Genomic DNA, 23,898 nt, shown 5'->3' on the forward strand with positions numbered 1-23,898 from the left:
TTCTCCAGATTGGTATTGATTACTCCCCACTACATACCTGTCAAGTTGTACTGTTTGATGGAATCCTTTTGTTTCATGATGTGCAATTTGGTGATAGTGACACCTGCAGAGTCAGGGGAGGTGCACATTGCTTTGAAGGCATCTTTAAAGTCAGCAAAAGACCTGAAGTTAGGCAGGTTCTTTTCAAGGGAAGTCTTCTGGAAAATTACTGCCCAAGAGTGAGCAACTCCCTTTTTCATATATGACAGCACATAGACAACCCTTTTGGTGTCAGTGTCATAAATTTCTTTGTTGACCATGAGATAGGTCTGGACTGCAAACAGCCAGCTCATAGCATTCATTTGATCTCCATCAAAGTCAGAAGGAGCACCAATCTTCAGTTTGGTGGCTTTGACAGCAATGCCAGTCATAGCCTTCAATAATGATCTAGACATTGTAATCTGGGGTGGGGGTGGGGGTGCAGGAGCTGAGGTTGGTACCAGTGGGATGGGAGTGCCAAGCAAGGTTCAAGAGGATACCAGAGGTAAAGCCTCTATCTGAATGTTCAGGTTCATTTGAGGTGTCAGTAGCCTCCTGTTTGTCCTCAGATGAGGATCCTTCTTGTGTGGGTCACATCAGTGCCCAATGACAATTGTTTTAGGGGTTCATGGTGGTTCACTAAATAGTGACCTCTGGCCAAAGGCTGTGTAGACTTGAGCTTTTGTTGTGCTAGACTGCAGTCATGGTGTAGGTCAAGCTTAGTCACAGACTACATCAGGAAATTAACACTTTACTATTTTTGACTTTTTTGTGACTATTGTGACTATTTGTGACTTTTTGGGAAGGAGTCTACTATCTGTACTTTTTTTTTGACCATATACAGCATTTTGAAGAATGAAAAGAGAACAGAATCTATTGAGACAACTAAGTGATGATATATCTAAGCCAAGAAGACTAGAAAATGTCTGAAAATTCAGAGATATTGAGCCATTGGTGTGATGCACACTGTCTGAGAGAAAAATTCACAATATCTCTTTGGAACCTCCATCAATTTGAATGTATGTGGTATCTACTGAAAGCTATGAATTAGGTGGTTTGAACAAGACCAAAATCAGCAAGAACAGTGCAGCCATGCCTGCAGGACATGGGTAATGATAGTAGATTCCTTCCCAAGAAGTCACATTAGTCACAAAAAGTCAAAAATAGTAAAGTGTTATTTTCCTGATTTAAGGTTTCTACTGAGCAATGGCTGCAGTAACCTCCAGTAAATGACAGAGGATTTAGGCAACACCAGTAAGAGTGGTCCTTGTTAGGGACACTGAGGTCAAAGTTCTGAGAGAATGCTGCATATAATTGAGCAGCTCAAGTCTGGGGTTCCTGGACTTGAGCTGACCATCTAATACTGTACAGGGATGGACCATGAGGCAAGGGGGACTATTGCTACTGGTGGAAATAGGAGGCCATCAAAACAAAGAGGAGATAGCCACAAAAGGAAAAGTAAGTCCAATGGAAGGAAATGTGGTGCACAGCAGATGAAAACAGGGGCAAAACATAACACCATCCCCTTATCTGGAGGTCAGTTAGCATCCAGGTAGACAAGTCCTTAAGGTGTAGACAGATGATATGTTGATCTGTTTGGATGATGGATTTGGTACAGACACATGATCTGTCTTCAAACCATAGGTTGAGATTTTTGCTGAGGCTCAAGTGGATTTCATGAAGTCTGGATTTAGTACAGAAAAACTCTCAAATATTCCTGATGATCAGATTTGGTCAAGGAATATGGTTAGCTGCATTTGTATTACAGGCAGACCATCTTCCACAGTTTAGTTACTGTACCAACAGAATCTTATTTCTGCATTGACTGATATTACTGTGGAACTGGGGTCTCTGGTTTCCCTAACACACTGTACATTACTAGGGTAGCACAGTGGACTCCATGTCAAACTGTCATGCTCTGTGAATTTTTCGGGGGGTTTGCTGATGCAGTACTATGGTGTCTAGTTAGAAAAATGTGCTGCGCGTCCGGCAGGTTCCCGAAAATTATCCAAAATAGGACCTGCCAACGCGCGATTGTCCGGCTTTCCATAAAAAAGGAATACCCTTCCGAATGCACGCTTGACGTGCCCTGACGTGTACCCATCTCCAGTGATAACAGGAACCCTACAGACACTGGCATGATGGACGTCCTGCATTCAGGACTGGCTGCTTTGCAGCAGAAATTATCCTTCGTTGCAACTGACCCAATAGACTGGAAATTTTTCGTTCAGGGCTCTTCCTGGGTTGTCACGCTTTTTGAATCTTACCTCCTGTACGTGGCTGGCATTCATTCAGCAAGTTACAGTCATAGATGAGCTGAATACTGCTTTTAGAATTCGTCAGTACCCGCTGTACTCGAAGGCTTCGCCGCCAAAAGTGTTGGAGAAACATTTCGACGGAGAGGTGTTCCGCAAATCGCAGAACTATGGCAGGGACAAGGCTAAATTCTCACTTGTCACTGGCTTGTTAAAGCAAACTCTCGACTCTGCGTTGATACACAGTGGGTTCTATGCGTGGGCATGGGACTCCGCAGGAAAGATCATGGCATACTTCGGTTATGGAGGTGAATACGAGGTGAGGAAACACCGCTGATGATTTTAACCACTGTTGGCGATCCAAACTTTAACACACGCAGATCATTCAATCCCTCACGTTCTCTGCCATATTGTTTGTCGCATCTTCCATACCCAGCATTCCCATCTCTGTATATGGGACATTCGTTCTGGAGGAGAAGCACGGGTTTAACAAGACTACGCCGTCGCTGTTCGTAAGCGATCTACTGAAGAGTTGGGTACTGGCATTTGTCATCGGAGGGCCATTTCTTTCTGCTTTTCTCTATGTGTTTCAGTGGGCGGGCGACCGGTTCGTGCCATGGCTCATGGCATTCTTGTGAGTGTTTCCATTCCACTCTGTTAACGCACCGTTTAGAAAGATGCACAAACCAGATTATTCTTCCAAATTACCATGGTCATCATCTACCCGACCTTGATCCAACCGCTATTCAACAAACTGTCGCCTCTTTCGGACGGGGAGCTTCGCACACGCACAGAGGCCTTGGCTAGCAAACTCAAGTTCCCACTGAAACACCTTTACGAAATTGATGGTTCGAAGCGCAGTTCGCACAGCAACGCCTACTTCTTCGGTCTTCCATGGGTGCGTGTCTCGGATGTTTTGCGCTCGTAGAACTTTGGGCTTGATATTATCTATTTATGATACCCCAGAGCAAGCACAGTTGTCATCTTCGATACCCTTATCAAAGAGAGCAAGCCTGCGGAAGTAGAGGCTGTTTTAGGTCCGTAGCTCGATGTGACGCTTTCTCACCATGCCTTGGCTGACGTGCCGCCAACGTTTTTTGCGTATAGCCCATGAACTCGGACACTGGTATCATATGCACCCCACAAAACTCTTGTGCATATCTCAAGTCCACATCTTCACGATTCTCGCATTGTTCCCTGCATTCCTCCATGCACCACAATTCCTTCGGGCATTCGATTTCTCAGATAAAGTCGCTGCGCACCCGCCTACGATCGTTGCGTTCCTGCTCTTCCAGGTATGCCTCTTGTCTCCTACATGGATACCCTACATCTCACCAACGATTCCAATCTTCTTCCAAACCCCACAAGATGATCCTAACGCCGCTCGAAGCTTTCGTAGGTATCGGCCTCAACTTTATATCTCGCCGCTTCGAATGGGAAGCCGATCGGTTTGCATGTGAATTGCAAGATCGACTCAAGGACCCCGAGATGACGGACATGGGCGAGCGACTTGGTCGCGCCCTTATCGCGCTGCACGTCAAGAACCTTTCTACTGTTTGGGTAGACTGGCTGTACGCATTTCATTTTTGGAATTATCAAGACGAGATAACCTGATGTCGCTACTCTCTGCACAGTTATTCGGCATACCACCATTCGCATCCAACCCTTACGGAACGGTTAAAGGCGATGGAAAGCTTCCGTGTTAAAAGGGATGGACACGTCAAGAAAGAGCTCTGAATGCATTTTATGATACATCGTCGCGCTTCCTTCAAAATCGTGTATCGTATCATCTACTAGTTCGAACAATAGACAACAGATGCTCAAGCTAAATTATACTAGTACACGCCCTAACCAATGATTCTCCCATTATATACTATGTAAGTCGGGCTAACTATGACCCGCTAGAAGAGACCTCGCAGAAACTCTGGTTTATGGGGTGGTTGTGCGCATCTGCTCGACCTCGCTCCACATCAACACTGAGGAGTATGGGTACAGCGAGCCAAATCATAAAGACGAGGAAGAAGAATGCATAGCGAATGTTGCCGGTCGCATCTGCAATGAGCCCTACGATGAGAGGGCCAACGAAGGAGCTCGACTGATCGAGAAAGACGAATCAGTTACGTTTGTCCATGCAAGATTGGGGAAATTGTACCTTGTCCGTGATTGAAAATAGACCGTACCATCGTGCTTCTTCTCCTCGGGGAATGAGCTCGGCATAGCAAGCCCTCGCATAACTCTGGAACGCGCCGTACGCAAAACCTGGACATCCGCACACCAATAGAGATCGACGCCAACAGTTCTAGATTCATCTCCGGTGACTCCGAAAACACTAAAAACGACGCACCAAAATAAATTGCTAGCCCGAACATTTCGCCAGGTGTTGTGAGTCCTCCAAAGGGCAAACCCTTCACGATAGGAAGGAAACCCAAGCATCCATATGCGGGTATACACGAAACCATGATGACAAGGATGACGACAACCTTGAGGTTGGACCAAGAAAATTTGTGTTGGAGGTACGGGAACACGAGTGAGCCGCTGATTCCCATCGCAGGTGTGATGGCGCCAATGAGCACCAACCAAGAAGGTTCCATGTGTAACGTTGTTTTCCCGAAGAGGACTGCTGTTGAAGTGATCGTTGTGAACCCTATTTTAAAGGAGGATCGGGAACGCGCCAGTCAATACAACGGCACGACGACACGCTAACCAAGGAGATAGGGATATACCATCAGAAAGTAGGAACCACGCGGCGAGGTATCTGAAAGTATGTTGGAGTTGCTTGATTTGATTCCATCGCAGCATCACGCCCAACTTTTTCCAAGCGGCCACGATCTCAGACGATAGAGTCCATTGATCCCCTGGCTTTCCGGCGGCAGAGTCAAAAGAGACGACATCGTCGTGCGTACCGTTGGGTAGCCATATAGCTGCAGGTATTGAAAAGACGGCCCACCAGGCACCGCTAAGCCCAATAGCGAGACGAAGAGAAAACGTTGAGCCACGAAGTTTTGTGACAGGAATCAGCGAAAGCAGTAAGAGGATTATGCCAGCGCCATAGCCAGATGCGATTCCCAGCGCAGAGATGCGGGAAGTAGCCCGGGAAAGCGTTGCATTGAATGCATTCTGATCGATCTTGGGAGGTGTTGATATGCCCAGTAAAGGGGCAGATACAGAATCCTGACTAGACACCAACGGCTGTTCGTCCTCGACTTCGACTGACTCAGGAATAGATTCCGACGAGGGATCCAGTTCTCCGAGGTGCATACGTGCATCAACTACTTCGGGGGACGCATTCGCGAGGGATGGAAGGTAGGCGTTCATGGCGACAATGGAAGCACCGAAGCCGACATTTGCGAGAATGGCGAACACGGCGCATAGGAACCATAACGGTGACTTGGAGGACAAGGGTAGAAATAGCATTGCAGAGAACGCGCCGATGAAAGCGAACGTGAGCAGGAGTGGTTTCCGGCACGTCGCTTGGTGTCCGGTAAGTACGACGCAGCGTGAGCTACAAGCACAGAAGATGGTGACATACGTCTGTCGGCAACGCTGCCCATCGAAATGACCGTCAAAGCCTGAAAAGCGACGGACATAGAATATACGTATAGACTGCAGAATGAGTAAGCTCCGAGACACGAATGAAAGCTCGAAGAGTACCTGAAGCTGGCGGTGTCGATCCAAACCCACCCAATCTTAACCGCACACCTCTCATCCGCATATGAAGTCCCGCTCCCTGACGAGGACGAACATGGCTGGACGTATTCTGGACTTAGGTAGCCATTGTCACTTGCGAATTGTTCCAAGCAGATGGGTAAGAACAACGTCAAAGAAACGACGACGAATACCTCGCTGCGAACAACATGAGCTGGTCAGTGGGTAACCTAACTGGCTATTTACCTTGCAAATGCATAACTCAGCCATCCCAGAAGTCGGCGCTTATATGGGCTGAGCATCATACGATGACGATGAGCAGATGCACGCCTCGCCAGATACTACTACTGACACGTGATCTAAGAGAGAGCCCCTGAGGACAAGAAAGATGACATGTGTGTATCCCGCATGACGGACGAACTGAAGTAGAACAGAGCAAAAAAAAACAGGTATGTAGTAATGGACACCTCCACATTCGACCGCTAGCAACCCACGACCCATGTACAAAGCAACAGCACTGCGAGCTAGCAAGCACCACCACCGAGCTAACAGATGGGAATCTGCATTAGCCACTTCCCGTGATACGCGAAGTTGACGGCACAACTTGCCTGTTCCAGCATTGCATCTATCATGTCACCATTCTCCATCCCTACCTGTGCCCTCGTGATGAGTACAAAGTAGCTCCGGACAAGATGCGCGACGAGCCTCACCGAAGCAGGGGTTTCTGTGGGGTTCAATCTCTTCCCCTCGAAGACAAACTTAAAGGTCCCTATTGGGCGGTCACTGGAGGATGATCGTATGAGATACATGCGACGCACCTGGATCCTTCCCAAAGCGTTTCTACCCCGAGACAACCAAACCAAATCGTGGCATCTGGATGAGAGTACACACGACACCACCAACGCAAAACGTACACACCTCTGCAGCGTCGAATATTTTCTGGAATGGCATGTTCTGTTTCACTTTGACCGTAATGTCTGCTCGTCTCCAAAGCTAAGTACTACACACACGGTCGTGCCCGAGGAGAACAGTGGCGGAATGTACTGACGAGTCCCTTCGTAGTTGAGGACCAAGTCCAGCTTCGGCTTGACATCGTCGTTCTCGTTCGCCATGATAATTTACCAAGCAAGTAGGATATGTAAAAGCACGGTACTCCAGACGCGTAAAGAAACGCGTGCCCAAGTGGCTGCACCGCGCCTTTCCCACGGGCCAGACAGGGAAACTAGTCTCAGGACCATCTCACAAATGCGGGGCAACGAAAAGAGCCAGTCCCAGAGTGATGGGTATACTACGTTGGAAGAGACGTACATAGGATTAAAAGGAAGGCAAAACATACGATACTTGCATGAGGAATGCCAGGTCATCCTGTCTAGGAGAACTTCCATCTAGATGACACAGTCAAGCATAGCCCATGGCAAGCTGAGAGAAATACTAACTTATGGCCGCAGTTGACGCATCTGCAAAAAAAAGATCGTTAGGTGACACACCTACGATGAGAAAACGAGCAACATACGTAACGAATGTCTTTTCGCGTCGTACATGTCATCGTCAGCCTCGAAAACGCTGAGGGACGAGTACTTACCGTCATCGGTTCGTCAGCACTCCTAGTCTGCGCTTGACGGTAACGGCACTTGCGCTATTGCAACGTCAGAGCGGCGAAAGAAACGACGAGCATTGAATTTCACCTGTTTGCAACGGCCGCATTGGAAACCTTCGGTTTCCGCCTCTTGTGCTCCTGCACCGAGGGACTTGAACAAGTTTTCTTCTTTGATCTTCTGATCGGTGGCACGCCTCTCCTCCGACATCATTTCCTGCATGGCAAGGTGAGCGACACGCCGATAACAAACGGGGCAAGCATGACGTTACCTCGCTGGTCATTTTACTAAACTTTTCCGGGGATACCTCCCCGCTGACGATGCTTTCACGGAGATTTGGGTTGCCTTTGTCTTTGAGATTGACGAACAGAGATCGGACCTTGCCCTTGTATTCCGGACTGGTACGGCCGAATTGGGCAAATACAGCCTGTTCAACCCCTTTTGCACGGCCGAGGATGAGGTTAGTTGCTATGTTCAGCACATCAGTGGCGATAGAGACGAAGAAAACTCGGATGAAGAGCTTACGAGCAGCGGAATCGCACGCTAGACCGTCGTAGATAAGCTCGATACATCTGTCCCTCATAGTGTCCCCGGACACTGAAATCTTAACGCCGTCGCTCTTGGCAGTCCTCACCTCGGACTTGCCATTCGATGCGGGCGTCACACTACCGCTCGCCGGGGTCGCAGATGCAACAGGTTTGCGAGGTGCTGCTACATGGATCGTGTGATCAGGTGGCGATCGCATGCAGAACACGTCCGCACCTCCTGTCGATTTGGCGTTGGCGGTTGACTTGCTGCCAGACCCGCCCTTTGCCCGTTCCACCTCGTTCTTCCACTTTTTGACGATTTCTTTCGCGAGGTCAGATATTTCCTTAACGTCGTGAGTTCTAAGTTTGCCGACAGCGAGACCAGCTTTGCTCTCCTGTTCATCCGTTATCGATTAGGGCGCTAAAAAGATGAACGACGAAAGTGAAATACCCACCCTCAGGATTGATTCATTGACTTGGAAGTTTTTCTTGAGAATCTGCAGAATGGACACTCTTTCCTGTCATCGCACGAATGTCAGTAGATAAACCCAATGAGAGCGCCAGACCTGGGGAGAAAGACTTGGACATACCTCATTGGTGGTGACACTTTGGAGATCCTTTACAAGCTTTTTGAGCTCAGAGACATCAGACATAGCTCACAGACACGCGCAGAGTCTCTCTACTGCTACTACCGACGACGACAAAGTCTAACCAGTCAGTCCTCCAATCCAAGTCAGACGACAACACGAACGACGATGACAGAACCAAGTGTACTCCCTTTCCCGTACAAAACCAAACACATACAAACACACCGTCCACCCAGCCAAGATTAGTAATATTCAATGCTGGGATACACACCTCGACATGTCATTCACAAGCACTTTACCACCACTGGAACCTCTGCTCAGGCAAAGTGCACAGGGAGCACAGGCCATATTTGCATCTTGTCCAGATGACAGTCTCAAGGATGAGGAACAGAGGTGTGTGCCCCTTCACTCCAGTACCTTTTCCCTTCCGACATATCTCCCAGTGCACGCTTGCGGTTATCTGTAAAGATAAACGACGAGTACAAGCATTACAAGGACCTTCCGCCAGCGCTGCTAGCTCAACAAGGCCCCGTGGGCCCAGCAAGACCAAACCCTCACCAAAAAGCCATCACAGCAGGTCCAGCATCGAGCGAAACTTCCATGATGATTGCCGCTATCGACAACACACCAAAAGCACAACCATCCACTTTCGTAACGGCCAGCAAACTATCAGAAGCCCTCACATTGCACAAGACGACGCGAACTGTAAAACCACAGTTCCACCCACAATGGAAGTTGATGCGCGTCATATCAGGGCATTTGGGCTGGGTACGTAGTGTCGCTGTCGAACCAGGGAACAAGTGGTTCGCGTCTGGTGCTGGAGACCGTGTCATCAAAATATGGGATTTGGCGTCTGGAGAACTCAAACTGTCGTTGACGGGTCATATCTCTACGGTCCGTGGGCTCGCCGTTTCCCCACGTCATCCGTACTTGTTCTCGTGTGGTGAGGACAAGGTACGCTTTTACTCGCTAACCACTCTGCCTCCCACCAAATATTTGTATTGCACCCTCCAGATGGTCAAATGCTGGGACCTCGAAGTCAACAAAGTCATCCGACACTATCATGGACATCTCTCCGGGGTGTACTCTCTCAGCCTGCATCCAACTTTGGACGTCCTCGTCACAGCAGGAAGAGATGCTTCAGCGCGCGTGTGGGATATGCGTACAAAAGCCCAGATACATGTATTAACCGGTCACACCGCTACTGTCGCCGACGTCAAGTGTCAAGAATCTGATCCACAGGTCATCACAGGCAGTATGGATACGACCATTAGGTAGGACCCTCCAATTTAACTACCCTCAAACGTGCCATCTGACTCATGACTATTCAGATTGTGGGATCTAGCTGCCGGGAAAACAATGGTTACGCTGACTCATCACAAAAAGTCGGTCAGAGCACTCGCCATTCATCCAACAGAATACTCGTTCGCATCTGGTTCTGCCGGAGGCAATAACATCAAGAAATGGAAATGTCCCGAGGGGGCTTTTGTTTCCAACTTCTCCGGTCATAACGCGATCATTAACAGCCTCTCCGTAAATTCGGATGGTGTACTCTTCTCAGGAGGTGAGTCAACCAAGTCTCATTGGTTTCATCATGTTGATCGATGGCCACTTATTTATTTTTATTTTTATCAATCCCTTTTTAATCTACAAGGGGATAACGGCACCATCACATTCTGGGACTATGGTACTGGGACCGCATTTCAAAATTTGGACGACGTGCCGCAGCCCGGTTCCCTTGAGGCTGAGGCTGGCGTGTTTTGTTCGACGTTTGACATTACTGGGACGCGGCTTATCACAGGTGGTGCGGACAAAACCATCAAGGTTCGCAGCCATTTCTATTCCCCCTGTCTCTCTGAACAACAACTGACTCACAATGTTTTAGATATATGCAGAGCAGTCGCAGTGATCACTACGCTCGCATGTCTTGTTCACTTCTCTCGTTTCTATGTGTATCATTATTGCAACTGACTTTGCAGAATATATACTACCCACACCCAAATCAGACAGTAGTGGTACAGAAAAAGTACATGCATTGTTTTGAATTGAGTACATGCGCCGGAACGCCTATCGTACACTTGGCTACAGAGGAACAGTGTAGATGACAGTGAGACAGACAGACAGGAAAAGAGCCCAAACGACTATGTAGCAACTGAGCATCGCCATCAAGAATGCCAACGAGTACTATGAGACGGACACGAGGACGAAAAAAAGAAAAAAGAAAGGAAAAGTCAAATTCGGAGTGTCTCACCCACCCAAAAAAAAAAAAATCAAATCAAATCCAGAGACATCAAACGAAGAAAGATACATGTCCTGTTGAAACGAAACAGGCATTTGGTCCGCGGAGGAGTAAATTTAACCGGATGAATTCAGACAAGCGTCACAAACTTTAGCCGTGCTAGCCGGCCCAGCCCTGTAGCGAACTGAACGAACTGCCGCCAAGGATAGCAGGAGAATTTCCCTTGCTCCTGCTAGCTACCGGTTGGGTGGAGCACGCGGCGTAATTCAAGCTTGTTGTTGATGACACATGCTGTTGTGGAAAACTGGTGCTGTCTACATGCATAGTAGAGGTGGCACACACGATGATTATGAACCGCGGACGGTGAGAAGAAAGATCAGTGAGCCACATTGTGGGGGAAGAAAATCCAACGCACAAACTCCATCCATCATATGATTGTCACCTGGCGCAAACGAAGGCTGGCTCAACGATGAACAGTGGAGAGCTGCTTGCAGTTTTGCGGCTGTCGCAGCCTCGAGCTCAGGAGAAAAGAGGAAAGGTGCGTCACCAGCGTCCGTATACCGCGGTGTTGCATTCCAGGTAGACAACGACGCGGACGAAGAAGGCTGCTGGGATGAGACACTGGTCACAGGGGTCGTCAGAGCGATCCCGGATCCTGGGTAGTCGACCTGGGTATTGGGTGATGACATTGATACACATGGGAAACCGGATGAGGAGGCCATAGTCATATACCCTGGAGATTCTGGATAAACAGCCATCACCGGTGGGGCGCCGTGGGGAGTGGAAAGAGGCGTTGTCAATGCTGGGATAGTTTTCGTGTCAGACGGAGATATCCCTCGATGATGCCTCGGACTCCGGCGGGCAAGAGAAACTGGATCAGAAGGGCTCGAAGTCCTTTCTGGACTTCGAATTTTGCCGATGCCGCTCTTATTCAATCCAGACTTGTCATCTGAACCGACGGGAATGGATAGAGGCGTCGGGGCTTGTCTGTACTTGGCTCGCACAGGTTCTTCACGGCAAAATGGCTGCCTTGGCGTCTGAGTGCCGTATACTTTCTTCCTGCTCAATCCATGTATTTTCTGCAGCGAACTGACTAAACTTGGAGGGGCGACACCCTGAGGTGTGAGAGGCGCTTCGGGAGAGGAACGCATAGCTTCCAGAGGGAAGGTCTGGTGACGATGAACAGGCGGTCGTGACGGGGAGGTTAGGTTCTGCCAGCCAGCGTCAGAATAGAAAAGAAGCTTGAGTCGCCCGTACCTTGTTCACTGGTGGTGTGGGTAGCTCTACACTCGTAACGATAGTCGACATTTGTCGAGGTCGTGCAGCGTGACATGCAGACAAGTAGAAAGAATAGTCAACGCTTGGCGAAAACCAAGGCTTTACAGACTGGTGGTTTTGAAGTTGCATCTGTTTGACAATGTGAGGACATGTGAGCGCTCGGGTTGAATGGCCTTACATTAGCGATGAAAAGTTGTTCTAAAGACCCCATATTTTGTGAGGAAGAAAGAACCATGTGACAAAAGATCTTATTCTGAAGCGTGGCTCAATGTGTTGCTCCGTACTTGCTGGTGAGGACGCATTACCTGTGCCAGTTTTTCCGCCATTAGTTGCCATTCCGACTTGCCAGCCGGGACAGGAAACGTGGGACGCGTGTTCCACGTGCCCTCCAGCGGGGGTGAGGCAGCAACGATGATAAGGTGGAAGGCTACGAGTCCGTTTGGGAATCGCGCTCCGGCCTCCAGCATCAACTGTCCGGTCGTCAACGGTATCCAGAGTAGTAAGAGAGAAAAAAGACAGCTCGACCGACGTACCTCTATCGAACGATTAATGATGCGAGCAGAGACTCTGTTTCCGGCTTGGAAACTGAATTTTAGGTCCGGAAGTTGGTTAAACTGTCTGGGCGGCGCAGACTGTGACGAGGAATCGCCTCCAGCCGGCGCAGTCGTCAACCAGAGAACTGGAATCTGAACATGATAAGGCTAGAGCCTAAGAGATGAAAGCAGGGACGAACGGGAACGACAGGGTTTGCCGCCCTCATGGAGCCGAGGAGCGTGGGTAAGTAATGACCTCGCAGATTTCCCCAAGCAGGGACCATTTCTTGCGAGTTTTCGATTAGAACTAAGGTTATTACGGCCTCAACTGCGACGTCAGACTTGAATATAGTCGCTGCGGAGCCACTAGATGCCATGATCTCAGGTATCGTTGGCTCCCAAGCAGTTCGATAGCAGGGAGGTTCGAAAAGAACCGTCGGAGAGCTGCAATCTATGCACAAAACGAGCGGGAATGCAAGTATCGGGTTTGGGGGTCAGGAGGGAGTGAGTGGGCGTTGCGAAGTTTATGGGTGCAGCTGGCGGACTTTCTATTTGGGCGATTATGAGCCTGACGAGAGATGAATCTCCGGTCAGCAATCCGATATCAACTACCCTCCTTTAACTCGACAAGTTGATACCTTGCAAGAGTTGGCACTCCTTAAAAGCGTTAACAACAGAACCTCAGGATACCTGCGCTGTCACGATCACCTCCTGCTACTGTAGTCCCTGTCTACGTCGCAGTTGACTTGACGCAAATCGACCGTGCTGGAAAGCTCAGTGCTTATGAGGGAGAGATTTTCCTCCTTTCAAAGGCCACCAATCGATATAGAGTAATTTGGGTCAACTTACAGTAGCGGGTTGGATGTCACAATAAAACCAGGGTCCGGGGACACGCCTCCGGCTGGTGATCGTGGCGGGCTGGGGTGCGCTCACGTGGCGAACACGATTGATATATTGATAGCCGAACGTTGGCCGAATTCCCTGGGGCCTCAGGGTTGCCGAACGCGCACCAAGGCTGAGATCTTGAGACTGCGCAGTCGGTCGTTACACAGGTTTCTTTCTTCGACTGGTCGATACTGCGCTATAATCTTATGGTTGTGCGCGCAGTATGAATAAGTGTTGACCGATTTTATGTTGATGGCGCTGATTACCAACCCCCTAATCACTCTGGATCAGCTCTCAGTCGACAAGCTCTAAGCTTCGCAACCTACTTCGTTTGTCCATGAGCGGGTTTTGCATGGTATGTAGGCCTTAATTTACGCGCTTCGACTGACAGCCAGATTCGCATCCGCAGCTGGATTGGCGCGCGACTCCAGAAAAAACATTTATTTTCTGTCGCTCAGCATTCGTTTTCAGTGTAGTGCGCCACATCCAACCTTGGTCGACGGGAATGGGAGGGTAGGAAAACAGGTCGTGCAATTTTGGCGGGGATCCAGGTCTGTATTTTGCGCCTCTATCCAGCTGCTTTCGTCTGGGTATCACTACGTATCGCTGGCGAATCGAGGTTGGAAGGGACAAGCCGAGTCTTCAGCGCTGCATGGCGCTCTCCTGTGTACCGATATCATGACATGGAAGAAATGTTAACCATTATACATGGCTTCCACAATGGATTTCTCCCAGGCAACCTGCCAATCTCACAGGGCCACAACTCATGTGCCTTCATGTACGCTCCACATACCAGAATTTCAGATGCCTATCACGTCCTGCACGTCATACGAGAGGCACGATAAATCAGCTTTGTGCCCGGGACCTAGACTTCTCCGGTTATAAGTGTTGTAGTGCCGACAACAGCGCGCTCTTAGATCGCAGGTGCGCTTTTTGTGGGCCCACATTTACCCATGGCCCGTCTGGGTGAGTCAACCATTCCCGGGCGTGCGCTGGTCAGATGGTCCTACGGTTCTTTGCCAGTTTCCGTTTGCAATTCTGGCCATGGCTTTTTTTTAACTCTGATGAGGGATGTTTCTTCTTCCAAAAATTTGTTATGCACCTTTCCCCCTCCGAACGCGAAGGATACATGAAAGGTCATCGGAACCAGCAGCGGATTCCCCGATCTTCCTACCCAAGCCGAGTCTCATACTCATTCACAGAGTCGGTGTGCGTATGGGCATCATTTAGGGATGGAGGAAAGTGGTTTCGATCGCGGTATTTCGGCTAGTAAGCACAGCCTGTGTCGGTCGAGCCAGCGGGTGGAGTCCATCGTTTCGATTCATGTCTTAGTCGCTAACAGTAGGGTGGTGAGGTATGTCCGCCCCTTGGCTTTTCCAAAGTGCGTGCTACTACGTTTGGTTCGGACGGCCACATATACGGTGTTACATGGTTCTTGGTAACAATAATACAAGAGGTCCCATGCGAGACAATATCCCCAGTATAAGTGTTTCAATAACTCTCGTGGCTCGATTGGTTCAGTCGCAGGCCTTTTATTAGTTTGAAGGGATATAACAAAACAAGTGAGAAACATCCCTGGATAGCGGCGGGAGATATGACAACTGGGGAAGCTTCTGTGCTTGGCCTGTGGGCCCTGGATAATCAGGAAGAGTGAAAGCGAAAATACAAAGATTACCCACCACTGAAAGGAGTGATTTTCGACACTGTAAAGTGTAGGCGGTACTTATACCTCGTCGGAGACTCTGATAACCGAAGCCAGGTTTCGTTTGCTGGCGGTCACGGTGATCACCTCAATAGCGATGGAGGCTGTTAGAGGTTTTGCTGAGGGAGTCACCGCGCCTGAATGGGTCAACAATAACTCTAAAATTGTTGTTGGTGACATCGCTGATAATGTGCTTTGGCTTGCTTGATCGTAGTTGAACGCTACCAGGGTTGGAGGCTCACATACATCGTGGCGAGAGTGGAAGACTCACGAATGGGTTTGGGACAGGAAAACGACAGGGAGCGCCAGGGAACACCTGTAACAGACGCCATACCTAACGGCGCCGGATGACGCGAACGACAGGTGAAATTAAACTCTAGCTAATAGTGGAGTCTCGATTGAAGGCAGCGGTTTCTACGCTGGGTCTCAAGATTCCAAAAGGGGCTAGAAAATTCCATTGCCCTATAGTCAGCATGAATGAACTTTTTCTGCCAAGCAAATGAACTTACGCAGGGCTCGCTACCTAGGCCCGAACGAAGTAGTACAAACAGTTAGGATGGGGAGACTAGAAACTCGGCCTTCATACTTGCCACGATATACTGGCGGGAGAGTGTGGTGCACACAGAGAGTTGATGCATCGATGGATAGCGATAATTACACACCGGGAGAATTCGCGGAGATTCGACTTGTTCACCTCAATTGGCCAGGTAAGGTCCAGAGCACGGCCTAAGTTCCCCACGCCAATCGGCAGCCTGAGACTCCTAGGATTGTTCAGTAAGTACTTACCAAAATGACCCTCAGAAGATGGTGCAACCGACACAAGCACAGGCGTCCAGGTTAGTCTCTGCCATTCAATATAAATGTGGAATAATATTTATCTGGAGCCGACTCGTATCTGGCTCAATCCTTACGTTGATTGCGCGGGCGATTCAACACGCATCAGGGGGACAGGGAACTGTGGATTCACGGTCACGGCCGGGCAGTGACAGGTTTAAATCATCTATTCGCTTACTGATGCGGCCGAATGACGAGTCGGGTGCCAAACTTGACTGACCAGCGAGTGCCCAGCGAAGGTAAATTTCCCGAATGCTGTCTAAGAACTGGTGTGTATCTGAGCTCTTGGTGACCGCTAAATTCTAGTCCCACACTTATAACGGAGACTCCCCCAGAGCGTCAGAGAATGATGAACCAGGGCCTAGCAGGTCATTGATTAGTTTCGTGTCGATCATGCCTTCTGCACCCAATACAACTAGAAGTCGCTAGTCCAATACAATTGATCATTACATAAAGTTCTAATGACGGTAAGTAAATAAGCATTTGAAGGAGTAGAGTAGGAAAACTAAAGTCTCTGACAGCCGCACCAGGGTCAACAGCGGTGTTGAGTACGAGGCAGGTGCGACCAGTTCGCACTACCGGTCGCCTTGCTCGCCATCCACAATCTGTAAACACTTATTCCTATCACTTGCAGCACGCAGTCAACTCGCGAAATTACGCAATATCAACACTTTCCCCCTCTTTAATTTGTGATCGTAGTCAGTGACTGATCAATCTGCAGAGTCTCCGAGTTATACAGGTCCCAAGTACGAAGGCTGGAGGGGCCACTAAATAATAGGTCATCGGTTTTCTCCGAATTTGTGGCCTCCATTGGTAAGTCGTTCCACAATTAAACCCAATGTTAACAAGGATGCACGGGCAGTCTTCAAGGTATCACCCCATGGAACAAACCTTATGGACGGTGTCTTTCTTCAGGCTGTTGCAGGGACGACTTCTCTCAGACTGTAACTACTTGCCATGGTTTGTGGTTCGTGATACGCTTTATCTGCGACTTTTCATTGATCATCAAATCACCCCCCTAACTACCTCATCATCGGAGAAACAAATCTTATCACAACCTTCTTGTGCAGGTATCCTCAATGTTTTCATCTGAAAGTAGCTAATTGGCGCTCGCAATAATGTTAGTATATGTACATCTCAATCGCCACTCAATATACTCTACTGTAGCGGGATAATTAGAAGTCTGGTATCGCTGGCAACACACCGTATCTTCCCGATATCAGCGTGAGAAAGAATCGCTCAGTACCCATAATAGGGGTTATAGTGTCGATATGTCCTTCTCCCTGTCCTCCGCCGTGGACCACCACATCTGCAGCAAAGGATGTCCAATATGACATCAACTATCGTCACAATGATCTGAGAGGACAGTTGAGCCATTCACGCCCGACACGACAGCGGAGGAACCAACGCACCATAGTGAAGGCACCAACGATAGCCATGAGCAAGTTTGCTATCGCTGCAATTATGGCATTCAGTCCATTTCCTATCGCTGAACATACACTGCCCTGCGTGTCGAGACCGCTTAAGAACCACTAAATTACTATAGAGTAGATGACTTACCATGTTGTGAAACGCGTAACGCCTGTCGTAGTCACTTCGTGCCCAACGCCGGTATGAATGTGTTTGGAAAGGTGGGAACTCATGGTGCGGGGGCTATTTTATACACGCGGTCGGGCTGTGGTACTTTGACGTATAGGAAGCCTTGCGGTCACCCGGTGGGCACCTCGTTGCACGGCCATTGCCATTTTGCGCAGAAACGCAGGGAGTAAATGTGGCACCACAACAAACAACAAATGCTAGTCACGAGGAACAAATGGTTCCGTGTGAAGATTGGTCAGTTCGGCTACTTCATTTATCATTGCTTCAATTGTCACCAGTGCTGCCGGAAGTCGACCAAGCAGCATTCTGAAGCGTAATACAACTCTTATTCTCCGCGAGGTGGGAAGCAACAGTGGGAGAACTGGGAATTCTTAGAGTAACCCACCGGCGAGCGGAATCATTTTTGCAAGACGCTGTAAGATAAGAGATATTACCTTGTCTCACAAATGGCACAAGTGACTCAAAGTGGCGAACGCAACTTGCCAAAGGGGGAGAAAGAAGACATAACGCAAGGACTAGGGCACTGAGTGATGGATGTGGATTAGCCCTTTACATAATATCTGCCAACAGTGGGCGTATCAATCTACTTGCGCTATGTATAACGGCCTCCATTATATGCCGGTTGTTCACAAACTTTGCAAGCGCGAGTGAAGTCTCAAAACCCCAGCCAGACTGACGTTCACTGGAAAATCAATACCCGCCAGCGAATAGAAGAATTGCCCTGGGATGACCATAATTGATTCTCCTTGGAACATACCTGAGCTTGTCAAATTGAAACGCTCGAACCTCGATAACACAGATAAATAAGTGAATGGAAGGAAGACGCCCTGTCGAGAACATCTGGCCAGTGGCTGAACATCAAAGGATCCAGTTGCTCCCGATCTATATATGGCCAACCTCGAGGAGAATGCACCTGGAAAGAACTCTCTAAAACGGGTGCAATCACAGCAAAAAGAGATAGATGATATAGGATACGAACGTGCTTGCATGTGGCACTAGACGGATCCGAAATCGGTCGACGGTAATACTTGTACCAGAGGGGAAATCTCGGTCTGCAGAGCTAGTACTGAACAACCACCTTCGTAAACCTTACGTTGGCACTGCACCCTAGATTAACCAGTACTCGTTTTCAGAGCGGCACGGGACAGAACGTTGCCTCCGAGAAATTAAGACAGTACTCATGCACCTCAGCCACCCCACTAAATAACATACTCGCTTTCATTACCTTCTAAGCTACCTGTTTGGATGTGCGAATTTGATATTGAGAGGGTCATAGTTCCGGTGACGTCAGATGGAAGTACGTGCTAAGCAGAAACCGAAGTACGTTACCAGCTTATCAATTATCACGAGTAACGATACCACAGAAATATTCACAGGAAGGAAGCAAGGGGGGCAGGCAAGGGGAAAGTGTAGTTCTGACTTACTAAGCAACATTCGGTGGGAAATTTCGTTTTCGACGACCACACTTGGGTCTGTTACTCACACTCAGCGAGCAAAGGCCCAGTAGCATCCCTTCTAGTCGCCTGCTATGACCAATAGCCAATACCGGTGGCGATGACCGACCTGTGACCAAGGATCAACCAGTTTTACTGGTTTGTCAGGTGAAATCACAAACAATCGACGAATGACTTGAAATGAGTCATCCCGTGGTATCATCTTTTGGATAAGCGCACAACTGCAACCTCCTGTAGAACCAACCTGCAACGTTGAGGCTCGGAAGATATGACTACGACCAGTTCAATGATCGTCGGAGAATATTATCGCGGTGGCAACTTCGCAGTACGAGAGGTAGAGAACGACAGAGTAAAGCTCGTACCATTCGTGGTGAGTTCTATCACGCGCGCGCGCAGGGGTGCAAGAGTGCTGAGGGTCGATGTCGACCATCATATGTAGTCATCACTTCATGCCGATCTCTTCTTCCAAGGCTCGGTTAACCATCCAGAGCTTTTCCGTTTCCTTCCCTATGGACCTTATGACTCTGCGGCAGAATTCGTCGAAGGGTTGATCGAGGGTTTTATCAACTCTGATCCGGGCGCCGCTCTCTATGCCATCATAGACAAGACACACAGTTTCCCTCACTCTCCTTCTCCTTCGCAAGCCGATTTTGCGGGGGTGATTGGTTACCTTAACACAAGTACCACGCACCTCAAGACTGAAATCGGCTGTATCACGATTCTTCCACCCTTCCAGCGCACACATGTCACCACGAACGCAGTCGGGCTGCTGATGGAGTACGCGCTCAACCCTCCTTCGTTCTCTGGGCTGGGTCTTCGGAGAGTACAGTGGCAGGCAAATGAGTTGAACTTTCAGTCTGTTCAGACTGCGGAACGGATGGGATTCAAAAGGGAGGGGACACTCCGTTGGGATAGAGTTCTACCCAGTGATAAAGGAAAACCTGGGAATTCCACTCAGTCAAGGGTAGGGGACCCGAAGTTGGACTGTGTTGGGAGGCATACAGCGATACTGGCGATATGCTGGGACGATTGGGAGAACGGAGGGAGAGAGGAAGTACTGAGGTTAATGGCGCGCCGAAACTAAGGCTCTGAAAATTCATCTTTTACAAGTCCCCCCGTACAAGCCTAATATTCTGACGACGCAAAGAATTGATATCCATTATACAAGTGACCGTCGAATCCCTTCCATCTCTGCTGTGCAAACTAAGCTAGCAGAAGTGTACTGTTGCATCTTTGGCGGATGTCGATGAGCCTCCACAGAAATCTTAGTACCATTTTAAACTTACATACCTGCCATTCCTGGAAATTGGTCTACGTCCATGAATAAGAGGAAACTTCCTCGCAGTACGACAGTACAGATATGCGTCTTGGTGAGGGTCAACAGCTATGCCGTGACAACATTGGAATGAAAGTGAGTTACCGAGGCTGACTAGTGCAGTCACGATTAGCTCTGCTGTTGTCGGGTTTCCCACCAAGATCTGAAACGGAGGTGCGATCAGCGGAATCGGTGAGTCATACTATGGCACTGGATAGACACAGGCTCTTGTCCCGTAGCTTTCTTCGCATGTACTACTGAAACTCGCAGGCGTCATCGATTTCACATATTCGATCATGGCTAGCTCGATGGTCGTAGGTGACTTACACAGTGCCAACTTCCAATTCCCAGTCCGAGAGCTCCAAAATGACAGAATAAGACTCGTGCCATTCGCAGTGAGTCTCATTGCAGGGAAACCCTCCATGCCGAAAGAAAAGCTGACACCACAATATTACTGCAACAGACGACTCTGCATGCTGAACTTTTCTTTCAAGGATCGGTCAACCATCCCGAGCTCTATCGGTATCTTCCCTACGGACCTTACGAGTCTGCAACCGAATTTGTCGAAACCTTCATCAACAACCGAATCCGTCCTATTCCCGGGAATATTCTCTATGCGATCATCGACAAGACACGCAGCCACCCAGATTCACCTGCCCCTTCGCAAGCCGATTTCGCAGGAGTAATAGGCTACCTCAACACAGATATGAGCAATCTCGAGATCGAGATAGGTTTCATCAAGATTCTTCCGCCTTTCCAGTGCACACATGTCACCACCAACGCAGTTGGGCTCCTACTCCAATATGCGCTTAACCGACCTTCGCATCTTCACGCCCCTGGATTGGGATTAAGGAGAGTGCAATGGCAGGCAAACGTACTGAACTTGAAATCTATCCGAGCAGCGGAGAGAATGGGGTTCATGAGGGAAGGCGTGTTGCGTTGGGATAGGGCTTTGCCGGCTGACAGAGGAAAAGTTGGAAATGGTGCCCCGTTGAGGGAAGGAGATCCGGAACCGGAAAAGATGGGGAGACATACGGCCATACTAGCAATCTGCTGGGATGATTGGGAGAACGGAGGTGAAGAAGGGGCACTGTGTGTGATGGTGCGCCAGGAGCCACGAAAGCAGTCGATTTTGGCGTAGAGTTCTAGACATGAAATCCCTTGGGAACACCCACGCTATCGTCTAAGCGATTTTCATGCTCCTTGCGAAACGTAGATTGCTTATTCGCAGTCACGAAAATGCAGGTAACCAACTGCAACGGCTTCCAGCGCGACGATTCCGCTATCATGACCGCGGAGACCAGGTTGCTTTGATATTCGTAGGCGCGGAATCACCAAGTCGCTGCACCATCTTCATGATGGGTACGTCAGAAACGAACCCCTGCTTGTGAAAGACTCCACGTCTACCACAGAGCGAAACTCTCAAGGGGCTGTGGGTGCATAGTGTGCCACACTGCCAACTACATATGCTCAACGGTGTTGACAGTGAACTTACCAGAACTTCTTCTAAGATTCGTTGCTCTACAATGTGAACGTTCGAGTAAGTGATACCGGTGCTGCTCCAACATCAGCTTGGCAGTGGGAAAACGTGACATACCACATGTGCCAATCACCCCAAAACTGCTAGCATCCGACAGGTCCAATAATTGTCTCGCATCATGGGTTCTTTACGGGTGAGGATGATGCGGTTTTGAGGCGCCAAGCTGATATTTGGAGTCAGAGAAGATCATATCAGGGAGACAGTAACAGGTGGCAACCAGGCATAATACGTGCGACCGTCGCGCTGCCATCTCTTGCCATCATAATATCCACTGACACGGTCGTGTCGACATTTGCCGCCGAGGGGTTCCGACGTGTCATGTAAGTGCCAGCAAATACAAGTCTGTAGTGATAGTGCCTTCACCCTCCCATCAAACATTGCGAGGGACTGTCTATCGGTATCCAGATGGACATAATATCATGAAGCATGGTCAGTGGCGGAACACTGGATAATATAATAAGCGGACCAGAATTTCCCTAGCTGTCAATCTGGGATGATATTCAGGGTCGCAGTGGCAGTGCCCGTGATTTAAGACACGGCGCCCCCTTACAATACAACACCTGTTCCTTAACTGTTGTTTTTTTGCCCATTGCACACCCTCCTTTCGTTTGTGAACGCACCTCAATCATGGTTGGAACCCTTCCTCTCCTTCAAGCCCTTGCCGTTGTCGGGACCTGTGCGATCTTTTTGGTGCTTGTGCTTGCCTTCGGTGCTGACGACTTGAACGCGTCTTTACAGTACCCCATGCTAGCAGAGACGTGTCTAACGCACTTGTCTCCCGTCAATCAACTTTCGATCCTTCGGACCTGCCATCCCAGTGCCAGAGTCCTTGCCAGGTCATTTCGACCATGAGCGTATGTTCTCTCGGCCAGTTGACCCTCCCTAGGCGTCCTCACTTTTTTTAGGACTCAAGCTGCGACACTAGCCTGAGCTGCCTCTGCGCCAGCTCTATTTCAAGCGAGCTGCAGACTTGCATGTCCTGTCTGGTCGAGGCTGAGCCAACCGTTGAGTCATCCGCTCAATCTGCGCTTTCCAGCTACAACGATGCCTGCGGTACCTCACTTTCCGTGCGTGTCCAACTCCATTGTTATCCTCCCATGTTATTCGCACTATCTAATCGATTGTTTAGCTTAGCTCGAGCGGTGGTTCGAGCTCTGGGTCTGGAAGCTCATCTGTCAGTACCGCCACTACCGCTGCTGCTGCTTCCGCCAGTACTGGCTCTTCCAGTTCTTCCAGTCCATTTACCAAGTCTGGGGGTGCCCTCGGCCTCAAGGCCACTGCTGGTAGTTTCGTCGTGGGTATCGCTGCTGCCGTCTTGGGTGCTTTCATGGTCCTTTAAGGAATGGAATCTTTTCGATGGAGTATCTGATCGCGTTCTTATATCCAACACTCGTTTTTCACTCAATGGCAAAGGGAATTGGTCATTCGCTACGGTGTATTTGGCAATCTAATCCTTTGTACATTTTATATTATCCGTCCTATCCTAAAACATCGCACGTGTGGCACATGCCACATGTCCTCTTTGTCCTCATCCCAACAAAAAGTTGAAGTCGCGACATGGGGTTCGGATGATTTTCCATCCAAGCTGACCTGATCTCAACTGACACTCGACCGTGGGTTTCCAATCGGCTGCCTAACTAAAACTGACTATAGTACAGCCACATCATTTCACCTCTCCATTATTTGTTCTGGCAGCTGTTATACTAGTACTGTCATCCTGTCTAGGATATTACGGTGTGTCTGTCACCACATGAAGGCTCTGGGTGACTTGATTTCCTTCTCTGGGGCATACGAATGTTCCTCTTCTTTTGCCACTGTTTGCTATGTTATTGTTACAGACGCCTGCTGCCAGCCAGTCTGAAATGATCGGATGCGCAGTGCCGAGCGATTTA

At 49.1% G+C, this 23,898-nt stretch overlaps 10 protein-coding genes across 10 annotated transcripts; 5 read left to right on the plus strand and 5 right to left on the minus strand.

Annotated features, from left to right (window-relative positions):
* Positions 1-1,938: 1,938 nt before the first annotated feature.
* F5J12DRAFT_826432 (peptidase family M48-domain-containing protein) lies at positions 1,939-4,090 on the plus strand. Its single transcript, XM_051745513.1, has 8 exons — positions 1,939-2,290; positions 2,352-2,592; positions 2,654-2,907; positions 2,964-3,175; positions 3,251-3,310; positions 3,381-3,568; positions 3,642-3,844; positions 3,908-4,090. Exons 1-8 carry the CDS (start codon positions 2,157-2,159, stop codon positions 4,008-4,010), a joined length of 1,395 nt encoding a protein of 464 aa, XP_051600908.1. The 5' UTR covers positions 1,939-2,156; the 3' UTR covers positions 4,011-4,090.
* Positions 4,091-6,231, minus strand: F5J12DRAFT_826440 (autophagy-related protein 22-like protein). Its single transcript, XM_051745514.1, has 7 exons — positions 6,165-6,231; positions 5,925-6,116; positions 5,803-5,876; positions 4,997-5,743; positions 4,618-4,917; positions 4,426-4,532; positions 4,091-4,368 (listed from the first exon to the last, which is right to left on the minus strand). The coding sequence occupies exons 1-7, from the start codon at positions 6,221-6,223 to the stop codon at positions 4,165-4,167; spliced, it is 1,683 nt and encodes a 560-aa protein (XP_051600909.1). The 5' UTR covers positions 6,224-6,231; the 3' UTR covers positions 4,091-4,164.
* A 232-nt stretch (positions 6,232-6,463) lies between these two features.
* On the minus strand, positions 6,464-7,030 carry F5J12DRAFT_719355 (ubiquitin-related domain-containing protein; the record flags this gene model as incomplete). The annotated part of the gene is made up of 5 exons (XM_051741167.1): positions 6,464-6,571; positions 6,629-6,687; positions 6,737-6,758; positions 6,837-6,895; positions 6,967-7,030. 5 exons carry the CDS (start codon positions 7,028-7,030, stop codon positions 6,464-6,466), a joined length of 312 nt encoding a protein of 103 aa, XP_051600910.1.
* A 128-nt stretch (positions 7,031-7,158) lies between these two features.
* Positions 7,159-8,854, minus strand: F5J12DRAFT_56858 (transcription factor S-II, central domain-containing protein). The gene is made up of 9 exons (XM_051740097.1): positions 8,631-8,854; positions 8,496-8,558; positions 8,276-8,435; positions 7,785-8,224; positions 7,604-7,729; positions 7,501-7,554; positions 7,432-7,442; positions 7,355-7,375; positions 7,159-7,303 (listed from the first exon to the last, which is right to left on the minus strand). The coding sequence occupies exons 1-9, from the start codon at positions 8,691-8,693 to the stop codon at positions 7,288-7,290; spliced, it is 954 nt and encodes a 317-aa protein (XP_051600911.1). The 5' UTR covers positions 8,694-8,854; the 3' UTR covers positions 7,159-7,287.
* Positions 8,855-8,902: 48 nt separating this feature from the next.
* F5J12DRAFT_826471 (WD40-repeat-containing domain protein) lies at positions 8,903-10,663 on the plus strand (the record flags this gene model as incomplete). Its single annotated transcript, XM_051745515.1, has 6 exons — positions 8,903-9,020; positions 9,071-9,581; positions 9,642-9,901; positions 9,959-10,191; positions 10,282-10,451; positions 10,513-10,663. Coding segments are annotated over 6 exons (1,316 nt in total), but the record flags the coding sequence as incomplete, so codon positions are not given.
* A 550-nt stretch (positions 10,664-11,213) lies between these two features.
* Positions 11,214-13,054, minus strand: F5J12DRAFT_892026 (uncharacterized protein; the record flags this gene model as incomplete). Its single annotated transcript, XM_051747535.1, has 6 exons — positions 11,214-12,077; positions 12,124-12,273; positions 12,323-12,397; positions 12,450-12,614; positions 12,678-12,830; positions 12,878-13,054. 6 exons carry the CDS (start codon positions 13,052-13,054, stop codon positions 11,214-11,216), a joined length of 1,584 nt encoding a protein of 527 aa, XP_051600913.1.
* Positions 13,055-17,171: 4,117 nt separating this feature from the next.
* F5J12DRAFT_826501 (uncharacterized protein) lies at positions 17,172-17,728 on the minus strand. The gene is made up of 3 exons (XM_051745516.1): positions 17,659-17,728; positions 17,511-17,603; positions 17,172-17,454 (listed from the first exon to the last, which is right to left on the minus strand). Exons 1-3 carry the CDS (start codon positions 17,659-17,661, stop codon positions 17,338-17,340), a joined length of 213 nt encoding a protein of 70 aa, XP_051600914.1. The 5' UTR covers positions 17,662-17,728; the 3' UTR covers positions 17,172-17,337.
* A 1,709-nt stretch (positions 17,729-19,437) lies between these two features.
* Positions 19,438-20,235, plus strand: F5J12DRAFT_719521 (acyl-CoA N-acyltransferase; the record flags this gene model as incomplete). Its single annotated transcript, XM_051741177.1, has 2 exons — positions 19,438-19,521; positions 19,591-20,235. The coding sequence occupies 2 exons, from the start codon at positions 19,438-19,440 to the stop codon at positions 20,233-20,235; spliced, it is 729 nt and encodes a 242-aa protein (XP_051600915.1).
* Positions 20,236-20,774: 539 nt separating this feature from the next.
* Positions 20,775-21,607, plus strand: F5J12DRAFT_719611 (acyl-CoA N-acyltransferase; the record flags this gene model as incomplete). Its single annotated transcript, XM_051741179.1, has 2 exons — positions 20,775-20,861; positions 20,930-21,607. The coding sequence occupies 2 exons, from the start codon at positions 20,775-20,777 to the stop codon at positions 21,605-21,607; spliced, it is 765 nt and encodes a 254-aa protein (XP_051600916.1).
* Positions 21,608-22,633: 1,026 nt separating this feature from the next.
* F5J12DRAFT_892029 (uncharacterized protein) lies at positions 22,634-23,345 on the plus strand (the record flags this gene model as incomplete). Its single annotated transcript, XM_051747536.1, has 4 exons — positions 22,634-22,682; positions 22,745-22,860; positions 22,912-23,073; positions 23,136-23,345. 4 exons carry the CDS (start codon positions 22,634-22,636, stop codon positions 23,343-23,345), a joined length of 537 nt encoding a protein of 178 aa, XP_051600917.1.
* Positions 23,346-23,898: the final 553 nt, after the last annotated feature.

The sequence above is a fragment of the Pisolithus orientalis genome (genome assembly GCF_024613125.1).
Source record: "Pisolithus orientalis strain OTSU chromosome Unknown F5J12scaffold_11, whole genome shotgun sequence".
NCBI lineage: Eukaryota > Fungi > Basidiomycota > Agaricomycetes > Boletales > Pisolithaceae > Pisolithus > Pisolithus orientalis.

Bases quoted from the DNA above. Each gene is read 5' to 3' on its own strand.
- F5J12DRAFT_826432 (XM_051745513.1), top strand. From the start codon at position 2,157: ATGATGGACGTCCTGCATTCAGGACTGGCTGCTTTGCAGCAGAAATTA. The intron at 2,593-2,653 runs GTGAGGAAACAC...TAACACACGCAG, and splicing joins GTTATGGAGGTGAATACGAG to ATCATTCAATCCCTCACGTT. The intron at 3,176-3,250 runs GTGTCTCGGATG...GAGCAAGCACAG, and splicing joins CTTCGGTCTTCCATGGGTGC to TTGTCATCTTCGATACCCTT.
- F5J12DRAFT_826440 (XM_051745514.1), bottom strand. From the start codon at position 6,223: ATGATGCTCAGCCCATATAAGCGCCGACTTCTGGGATGGCTGAGTTAT. The intron at 5,877-5,924 runs GTACTCTTCGAG...CTCATTCTGCAG, and splicing joins ATCGACACCGCCAGCTTCAG to TCTATACGTATATTCTATGT. The intron at 4,533-4,617 runs GTGCGTCGTTTT...GCGGATGTCCAG, and splicing joins CGGGCTAGCAATTTATTTTG to GTTTTGCGTACGGCGCGTTC.
- F5J12DRAFT_56858 (XM_051740097.1), bottom strand. From the start codon at position 8,693: ATGTCTGATGTCTCTGAGCTCAAAAAGCTTGTAAAGGATCTCCAAAGT. The intron at 7,730-7,784 runs GTAACGTCATGC...CTTGCCATGCAG, and splicing joins TTAGTAAAATGACCAGCGAG to GAAATGATGTCGGAGGAGAG. The intron at 7,555-7,603 runs GTGAAATTCAAT...ACGTTGCAATAG, and splicing joins AATGCGGCCGTTGCAAACAG to CGCAAGTGCCGTTACCGTCA.
- F5J12DRAFT_826501 (XM_051745516.1), bottom strand. The intron at 17,455-17,510 runs GTGCGTTGGTTC...CTGTCCTCTCAG, and splicing joins TCGTTGGTGCCTTCACTATG to ATCATTGTGACGATAGTTGA.